Source organism: Abrus precatorius, unplaced genomic scaffold (assembly GCF_003935025.1).
Source record: "Abrus precatorius isolate BTA unplaced genomic scaffold, Abrus_2018 Scaffold2, whole genome shotgun sequence".
NCBI classification, from domain to species: Eukaryota; Viridiplantae; Streptophyta; class Magnoliopsida; order Fabales; family Fabaceae; genus Abrus; species Abrus precatorius.
The window spans coordinates 4,404,818-4,414,785 of record NW_020874362.1 but is presented as its reverse complement, the minus strand read 5'-3'; the positions used below and the strand labels follow the sequence as shown (position 1 = coordinate 4,414,785).

At 30.2% G+C, this 9,968-nt stretch overlaps 2 protein-coding genes across 2 annotated transcripts; one reads left to right on the top strand and one right to left on the bottom strand.

Annotated features, from left to right (window-relative positions):
- Positions 1 to 946: 946 nt before the first annotated feature.
- On the top strand, positions 947 to 2,853 carry LOC113859333 (probable pectate lyase 16). Its single transcript, XM_027492138.1, has 4 exons — positions 947 to 1,390; positions 1,815 to 2,170; positions 2,274 to 2,409; positions 2,641 to 2,853. The coding sequence occupies exons 1-4, from the start codon at positions 983 to 985 to the stop codon at positions 2,851 to 2,853; spliced, it is 1,113 nt and encodes a 370-aa protein (XP_027347939.1). The 5' UTR covers positions 947 to 982.
- Positions 2,854 to 5,461: 2,608 nt separating this feature from the next.
- Positions 5,462 to 7,252, bottom strand: LOC113858821 (serine/threonine receptor-like kinase NFP). The gene has a single exon (XM_027491585.1). The coding sequence runs from the start codon at positions 7,250 to 7,252 to the stop codon at positions 5,462 to 5,464; it is 1,791 nt and encodes a 596-aa protein (XP_027347386.1).
- Positions 7,253 to 9,968: the final 2,716 nt, after the last annotated feature.

Genomic DNA, 9,968 nt, shown 5'->3' with positions numbered 1-9,968 from the left:
CAAAATGGCTAGAATTGGACCAAAGAATTCATGCCCTTCCCAGTTTTTATTGGGTTGGTCAACTTGGCCCAAATCTGACCAAAGTACATCAATAACATACTTTATTTTACACATCTTACTTTTACATATAACAATATTATAAATATAAATTCTCATTCTTAATTATAAAATTCCTTTTATTGTATTCCCTTATTCCTCAAAACACATTATTATATTGTCATTGAACAATTATTTTTATATTTTAAAATTATAAAATTCTTAATTTAAAATATTTCTCTCATGTTAAGATTTTTTCTTTTAAACCTTTACATCAATTACTTTTAATTTTTATATGTAAATAATTTTATCATTTCAAATTTCAATGCATATATTTTCAAATTATTTTTAATTTACTATTTCTCTTAAATTTAAACTACTTGTCTATTTTAATTAATTCTATACTTTTCTGTTATAATTTTAAATAATTTTATTTATAATATTTAAATACTATTTAAATTGAAAAAATAATACCCCCCACAATGTACCAGATATTTGCTAGTTGTATAACAATTGATGGATCTTCCTTACAAATATAACAATTGGATTGATTTACAAGTTACAGACAACGTTTATTTCTCTTTAGTTATGCACAAATTTAGCTAATTGTTAGATTGTCACAATTAGGAGGATTTAAAACTAGCTTAACCTCCATGTTTCTATTCTTAGTTTCCTCTTGCATGAGACAGTCCCTTAGCCATTGCTTGACACAACAACTTAAACAAACTTCCAAGTCCCAAGCAATTACTAACCACTTTAACCTCTATAATCACTACCTCATACCACTGCTTCTCCTATAAAACCCTAGTAACTCCTTCCTTTCTTGCTATCCTCTCTTCTTAACAATTCAAATAGTTATATCTTTTAATCAATTAAAGAAAAAACATATTGTACCATGACTTTTCAAGTTATCAATTTCATCCTTTGGTGCTATATTTTAACTATTATGATTTTCTCATTTTTCACTCCAAATGTTAGTTCTGCCAAGCAATCCAAGATAGAAGGCTTGGAAATGAATGTGATAGATCAATGTTGGAGATTGAATGGTGAATGGAGGAGAAATCGATCACAACTTGCCACATGCTCGGTGGGTTATGCAGGGAAAATGACAAACAACATAGGTAAGGACCTCATACATTATGAAGTTACTGATTCTAGTGACAACCCAATAAACCCCAAACCTGGCACCTTGAGATATGGAGCTTCTAGAGTTCAAGGGAAAGTTTGGATCACATTCGAAAGAGACATGCACATTAGACTCGAGAAACCCCTTTTCATTAGCAGTTTCACCACCATTGATGGTCGAGGTGTCAATGTCCACATTGCTGATAATGCATGCTTGATGATCTTTAAGGTAATCAACGGCTTCAGCTAATTTCAGAACGAAATTTAGATTAAATTATCTTTGTAATTAGCCTTCATTAAATATATGTAGTAGAATTTTTTTTAAAAATGTGAGCTGTGCTAATATCATCTTTTAAGGATGATTTCAATAATTTAAAATTAGTAAATTTTTATTCAAAAAATATTTTATTACATTAAAATTATAAAAATGTAATAAATAATTATTTTTGATGAAATCTTATTATTTTTAGCTACTTAATCTCAGCTTCAAAGATTGCGGTTAACATTTTTCAAATTATATACATATGAAGGAGAATTTAATGATACTAATGTTAATAACTTAATCTAATTTTGTCTTTTTTCGAACTTGTGCAATTATCATTATCATGCATCTACCACTTGCTAACAATTCCATGGTTATTTGTTATTATTAGGCCACCAACATAATCATCCATGGCCTTAGGATTCATCATTGCCGACCTCAAGCTCCTGGACTGGTGATGGGTCCTAATGGAAAGGTAATGTCTTTGGGTCAAGTAGATGGAGATGCAATAAGATTGGTTACCGCTACCAAGATCTGGGTTGATCATAACACTCTTTATGATTGCCAAGACGGTCTTCTTGATGTCACACGAGGTTCCACTGATGTAACAGTCTCCAACAACTGGTTTAGGGAACAAAACAAGGTCATGCTTCTTGGCCATGATGATGGGTATTTGAGAGACAAGAACATGAAAGTCACCGTTGTGTACAACTATTTTGGACCCGATTGCCACCAACGCATGCCAAGGTAGATAATTCTTCAATTAATGTTGAATTGCACAATTAAGTAGTTAAAAATACATATGTCAAAGATTTTAATTAATTGTTTTATTATTTGAATAACATTGCAGAATTCGCCATGGGTATGCACATGTTGCCAACAATCTTTACATGGGATGGGTGCAATATGCCATAGGTGGAAGCATGGAACCCAGCCTCAAAAGTGAAGCCAACCTCTTCATAGCACCAACGTCTGGGAGTAAGGAGGTAATTTATTCAAGCATTTCAACAAGTTTAATATTTAGAAATTAATTTTTTATCTCTGTTTTCTTTCGAAAAGAAATTTATTGTTTATTATCATTTTTACCATAACTTTAGCATTAATATATGAAATAGAATATCAACAAAAAATAAATCTTATTGTTTCAATAGAGCCAATTCTAGTGTTTGTATATAGAATTAGTGGAAATGGAATATGCTAATAACTTGTACGTACAGGTGACATGGAGAAAAAGCAGTAATGGAATTGGAGACACGTGGGAATTTCATTCAGTAGGGGACGCTTTTGAAAATGGAGCCTCATTCGTGGAAACAAAAGGTGAAAAGCTACGAACGCCAAATTATAGCCCTGAACAGAGATTTAAAGTTGCTGAAGCTACATCTGTGAGATCATTGACAAGCTCATCGGGTGTGTTACGATGCACTAATTAAAACCTCCATATGTTAAGAAATATAAGAGCATTGAAACTCCGTTGTTCATAGAATGAGAACAAAATAATGAGTATTGTACTTCTAGAAAGATTTAGCATACATTGAAAAGTATAGTTCAGAGACACCCTTGGGTTGTTCGTTGGGGGATCGTGTTCCTATTTAGTTAAGAAGTTTATTACTATGTAGGGTTTATCAATATGTCTCTGTTGCTGTAATGGATATATGGTCGCCCAACCATCATTTAAAACAAATTCAATAATTGATTTGGTGCTTACGTTGAATTACAAATGTAGAGACGCATGTTCGATAAATAAAAAATGATAAAATTTAATATAATTTAATGCATTAGCACCGTTAAATATTATAGTTTTTGTAAAGTCGTTCCCTTCATTTTCTTATGTTGCATTTGTGGGATAGAAAGATGGATGAATAACAATTATTTTCTTATCTTTGACTTTAAGTTTTACCAAAGTTAAGGTGTTTGGATTTGGAATAACGTTAGGTCCACTGGAGGCAAGTTCGTGAGAAATGTTGTTATTATTATTCGGTGTATAAATGACTGACATATTTTGAGATGAGCCATCTCAAAGTCAAAATGGTCTCTGCAAGAACACTTACATAATATGAAATAAAGTATCCCGTGTTGCAACTTGCAAATTATCAATATTTTTTGTTACTCTATTTCCACCATTACAATTAATTATTCACAGGTTACATATGTGATGTATCCTCTCCTATTTTATCATCAGATATTTTAATATCAACTTAGCATCTATTATTTACACTTATATTACATATATATATATATATATATATATATATATATATATATATATATATATATATATATATTACAATAGTATAAATTTAATTTAAATATTTTATTTAACTTACATCTAACAGATTATAATTTTTTTATTTTTAAATAAATGTATGCTACTTTTCAGGATGTGAAATAGTCTTTATCCTTTTATTACAATATTATATATATATATATATATATATATATATATATATATATGTATATACAAATTGACACATTAGAGTTCACATTTAGAATGTCTTTGCCATTAGGAATTGAGATACTCTGCACTGAATTCTATTGTACCCTCTCCAATTTTAATCCTATCTATTTATTATAATATTTATTAATTTTAAAATAAAAGATAAATTATTTTAATGGCCATGATCTATCCAGTAGAGTATTTTGGTCTCTGCCATTAGACTTGTACGAGCCCTACATTGTAAAATCCAAATAAATTACTGATTCTAAAAGATGCAAAACACGATATAAATAACATGACCAGTACCAAAAACAGAAATAAGTGACATAAATTAATGCACCGTTTTATCACTCTTGTTTACTTTCTTTTTTATAAACCTTTTTTTCTCAATATTTCAATTTTCTTGTAATATATCTTGGTCTTCCTATTACAATAATGACACTTGATTTTGTATGATTTTTTTATTTAAATTTTTTTAAAACTAGAAATGAAAGAAAGAAATCAAATTTAGGATGTTAATTATAAGAAAATAAGTCCTACACAAATATGGAAAAAATTATCCTTATTTACGTGTAAAATATCATAAAAATCATTTATTTGTATCTATTTTTATTTGCCACTCACTGTCTTTAAAAAGCATATATTAAGCCCATCTTAACGAATTACTTTTTTGTTTTTCCGTTAATTTTTTCATGCAAGTGCATCTGGCTTAAATTGTTGTTAATCGCCCCATAGTAATAGAGGTGGAGTGTAGTTCCATACTTACTTCATGATATCCATACATCATTTATCTTATTTTATATATTTTTTTTCTAAAAGTTTCTTTAAAATTCTTTTGCAAAATTAAAATTATTCAATTACTAATTAACTATCCAATATGCTTTAAGAGTAATCTCAAAGCTTTATTTATTAAGTTTCATGTGAAAGACAAAAGTATAAATTGTCAAAAGACATTTTTGGAATATAAGTACCAAAAAATAAAAATAAAATTATATATACATGCAATATTAAGTTTCAATTGTTCAAATTAAATAACATAATAGTTCACATATATTATAGTGCATACGTGAAATACCAAACAAAATACCTGCCGTTACAAATAATGACAGCAGGAATTGGAAAATAAAGAACAAAGAAGTTAGCGTCCTGCGTGCGACACTGTGACTCATCCCTATTGATGATGATGCGGTTGAATGAACAGAGGCCACAAATACTCTTTCTGTAAGTAATTAAGGTATGTAGCTTTTCCTTAATTCATCTAAGAGCAGAATCATACATTTAACTCAGTCACTGAAGTCAAATGCAGTTGCCATTCAAGGACTACATGCTCTAACAAATCATGAGTGGAAAGTTAAAAACACTTAGAAATTAACATTTTTCTATTCAAAACTGATTTTTATACATAGACACTTCGAACTAAACACGTAACCAAAACACCATCTTTGAAGTGCATGTTTGGAAACGTATAAAAAAATCTGTAAGCATTAATCTAATGTAAAAACTTTAATTAGTAACATTAAAGAAAGCACGAATTTATTATTACGTAAACGTGAATTAGACATGCTGGAACTTGAGATTGAGATATTGAAATTGCATTCACTCAATCAACGAGCAGTGACTGGAGTAAGCAGCGTTCGAGTAACTTCTACTTCTAACCCATGAGTCCATGATCTCTCCAATGTGGAAGGAGAGTGCTGAGTGAGAAGGGAAAGGCTAAGAACAACTTCTCCCATTGTTGGTCTAGACAAAGGTTTCTCTGCTGTGCAATTCACTGCCCAGAAAGCGATGCTGAGAGCATCATCAAGAGAATAAAACTCCCCTAACATAGGATCCATCAATTTTCTAAACCTTTCCTCTCTCTTCACTTCTTGATCAAAGATCCCTTTAACCTTACTCCACACCATTGCCAATTCACCATTTTCATTGTTTGCTAAGGATTCTTTTCCTGTCAGTAACTCCAACAAAACCATTCCATAACCGAAGACATCTAATTTTGTTATCATAGGATTTGTTGATGTTCTTGCCGCGGAAAAATTTGCTATCTTGGCCTTAAAGTTGGAGTCAAGAAGGATGTTACTTGTTGTGATGTCCATGTGAACTATACATGGTTGAATGTGTTCATGCAAGTATTGAAGACCCATGGCAACATCAATTGCTATGCTTATCCTTTGACTCCAATTGAGGAAGCCCATTGAGCTTGAAACATTGGAAGACTTGGAGAACAACCAGTTATGAAGAGATCCATTTTCAGCATATTCATATACAAGGAAGAAATTCCCGTCATTACCTAAAGAAACTCCTGTTAGTTTAACAAGATTTGCATGATTTACCTTTTGTAAAATCATCACCTCTTTTGTGACATCTTCCTTCACTTTTTTCACTGCTAAAACCTGACCATCCATTTTGGCCATGTACATTGATTCCCCAATCCTGCATTGTTCATTGAGGTTCATGGTAGCTTCCATAATCACACCAACTTCATACATGGTTGGTTTGCTTACATAGCATGAAACTCCAGAAATTAGCTTATCTGCAGTCTCCACAGAAGGCCCGCTCCTATTCTCACTACTAGTCTTCTTTTTCCTCAAACAATATACATAAACCAGTAATAAAAGAGTAAACAAAACAATGCTAACACCAATGGAAATGATCACAATAGATAGATGATTGCTTCCCTTTCTTTCATGTGGTGAATAAATTTGAGAAAGAGCTGGTAGCTGTGTCACTGGGATAAAAACTGGAAGGTTGGTTGCAACATTGAAGTTCTGGCTGATGTTGTTTTCAGTTATTATGTCCACTGGGGATGCCCCAAACTTGGCAGCTACAAGGGTAACATTATCATTTTGCTGCCAAACATAGGTAATCAAATATTCTATCCCTTTATCCAAGTGGTATCTTGAAGAGCACTTGCAGAACAAAGGGATCACTATTTTGATACCTGCATGCAACTGATATGGGTCTAGATGAGGGTTTAAATCTTTCACTTTTTCCCAAGTGGTGAGATTCTCATATGAAGTGGTTGAAAGAGAATAGTAGCTATCACCTTGCCTGATCTCATGTGAGATAGTGGCGAATGAGAGGTTTCCATTGCAACTACAATTTACAGGTACTAACAAGAGTTGACCTGGAATAAGATCTTCATATTCGGATTTCATGTTACTGGCTCTTGCAATGGATAGAGGGCTGGTGTCAAATATGTCAGATATGCTTGTTAGAGTCAAAAAATTTGGAGACTGTGCAAAGTATGCCACGTATGTGTCACAAGAAGGAATTGAATTCACGGGGCATGAAAAGTTTGTTCCATTTGTTAGTGGCAATTGAGCTAGGATATGGGTTGTGGTAAAGAACATAAGTGCAAGAAATAGGGTATGATAGGAAAGGAAGAAAAAAGCCATTGTACTAGTGAACGAATGAAAGGCACGAGGGAAAGAGAAACGGAAATTTGTTATTATGAGAAAATCAGCATTGTTGTGATAGAACTTCGTTATTAAACTAGTTGGAATTATTAAAATCAGCTGGAACTTTTGTCTTTAGCTTTAACCATTTTTTTCTTTTGTTTATTTTCCTTTTCCATTAGTTGGCTCGGTGGAGACATGTCATATTCTTGTAACCAGTATTCAATTCATGCACACGATTTCAATTGCAGTGAATATTCTATACTTGATTTTACTTCCAACGTGAATGTTTCATTTTGATCTAAGGCTGAATTCATCTTTAGGACGGCCATTTGTCGCTCTTACCATATTTATCTATATGTGAAGACAGCTGTCTAGTGCCACACCTAAACACCAACTAATTTGAAGTTTCCGCAAGATTTTTACAGGGAAAATTTTCAGATATTCTTTAATTGTCAAATTATACCAAATTTTGGTTTAAATTCATCCGTTGGTCATAAGAGTTTATGACCAGACTTAGTGATTCACTTTTGGGTAATTGTTTGAGGAAGGAACTCTGTTCTTCAATATTTCTCAGTCTACTCCATAGAGCTACTTGAATGTAGGCTTATAATGCTTTGAAGTTATTCTACTACTATTTCGAATCAAAAGGTGATAGACAAACTGTTATGAACGGCTAAAATGTAAAGTGAAAGCAATGAAGAAAACGGAAATAGCTGAAAAGTAAAAATTATATTAATATAGGTTTTGGTCCTAGCATCTGGTACAATTGCTCCTTCTTCTATTTTTACTATTACAGCTGAAATACAATATGAAAACTGCATTAATGTCACTACTCCACATTCCCCTTTACATGCGGCAACTCCAAATACATGTAAGTCAGTATGCCCACTAAGTTGTTCTTGAGTTGAAAGTAGCTATAAACTTGAAAGTTAATGAAAATATAAGTAGTTTATTGAATTAAAGTTGTTTAAAAAATTAATTGTGTATTAATTTATGTTAAAAAATTTAAAAAGACATATTATATGAAAATTAAATATTATTTATTTTATTAATTTATTTAATACTAATTAATTAATTAAATTATCAAATACGTAGATCAACTAGAAAATGAATGTAAGATAAACACACGGAGAAATTTTTGTTGAAAAAAATACATGTGGTGTAAACTATAAAAATTAATTAATTAAATATTTATATAAAAGAATAAAATTTATCTTCGTCTATATTTTTGAACATAAAATATTTTAAAATATACCTTTAAAATAAGTAAAACTAAGAAAAAAGACTCTTGTAATATAAATCGAAGTCACCAATTTAGAACAAAAATATTTAAAAAATATTTTATTCTTTGTTAAGTCACTGGTATAAGATAAATTAAATCTTAATTGTTAACTATAATCTTACTAAATTTTAACTTAGATTTGTTAAAATTTTAAATTTTAAAATATCTTATTAATAAAAATGTTTAAAGATAAATGTATACGTGTAGAGTTTTAATTGTGTAAAAGATAAATTATTTTTTTTAAAAATAATGAGTAAAACTAATAATACAAAAATTGGTAGTCAGCTTTTTAAAATTATATATTTATTTAAATATTTTTTTAAATATTAACTGTTAGAAACTTTTTTTTATTTATTTACTCCAGTTTATTAAATTTATTGATTAAATCAACGAGTTATAAACTCTCAAATAATTAGAAACTATCTTTACTAAAGATAATCTAAAATTTATTGTCACTTTTTAAAAATAATTTTTTGTATAAAATACTATATTTTATTGGTTGATTAAATTAATAATAATAATAATAATAAAATAAATAAATGAGAAATGATAATAGACATTTTGGACTGACACTACACTATACTACTAGTCCAAATGTGCAGTGGTCCCTAATGTAATTTTAATCCAAACGCTTAGCAAGCTAAGTGTGTCGAAGGCGCTTACAAGCCCAATTCCCACTACCTCATTAGTTGCTTGACCCGTCGCTTTAAAAGGACCCACTATGCAATTAACTTCGCACCAACAGCTGTTTTTGTTTTAATTATTCGATTAAAAAAACAGTTGGTTTCTATATAAATACTTATTTTTAATTTATTCATTTTATAAAATATTAAATCGATCCACAATAATACACAAAATTGTTCTAATATAATAATTGAATTCTCATCTTTATGTGTTCTCAATTTTAATCCGTATAAGATGACAGTACAATTTTATGTACAATTTAAAACTTTATTTTAATAGGAACCAAACTAAATTAATATAGGATGTAAAAACAAAAGTCTAACACCACGAAGCCTGCTGTCTGTAGCAGCCTGCAATGAGAAAAAGAGAAAAAAGCATGGACTGAAACAAAATCTTGCTTCTCCTTTTTTATGCAACCCCGCATCAAAGTATTTTAACTTGAATGAGCAAATAATATATTGCAGTATCAGTAATAAAACTAGCGTATACATCTTTACGATTTTCAATTTCATTAGCAAGTTTATAGTGAAATGTAAGATCTTTATTTTGAGTGAAGTCAATAATAAAGTATGAATGATCACTTCATTTACTTACACCTAAAAGTACTTCCAAGTCGTTTCCTCGTAGCCTTTCCTCTTTCATCCTCCGTTGTCAACAATCGCGAGAAAAATATTAGGAAATTAAAAAAAAAAAAAAATCTTAACAAGGCGCTTACAAATTTTGCTAAATAGGAAGTTAAAAATTTGT

Bases quoted from the DNA above. Each gene is read 5' to 3' on its own strand.
- LOC113859333 (XM_027492138.1), top strand. From the start codon at position 983: ATGATTTTCTCATTTTTCACTCCAAATGTTAGTTCTGCCAAGCAATCC. The intron at 2,171-2,273 runs GTAGATAATTCT...ATAACATTGCAG, and splicing joins TGCCACCAACGCATGCCAAG to AATTCGCCATGGGTATGCAC. The intron at 2,410-2,640 runs GTAATTTATTCA...TTGTACGTACAG, and splicing joins CAACGTCTGGGAGTAAGGAG to GTGACATGGAGAAAAAGCAG.
- LOC113858821 (XM_027491585.1), bottom strand. From the start codon at position 7,252: ATGGCTTTTTTCTTCCTTTCCTATCATACCCTATTTCTTGCACTTATG.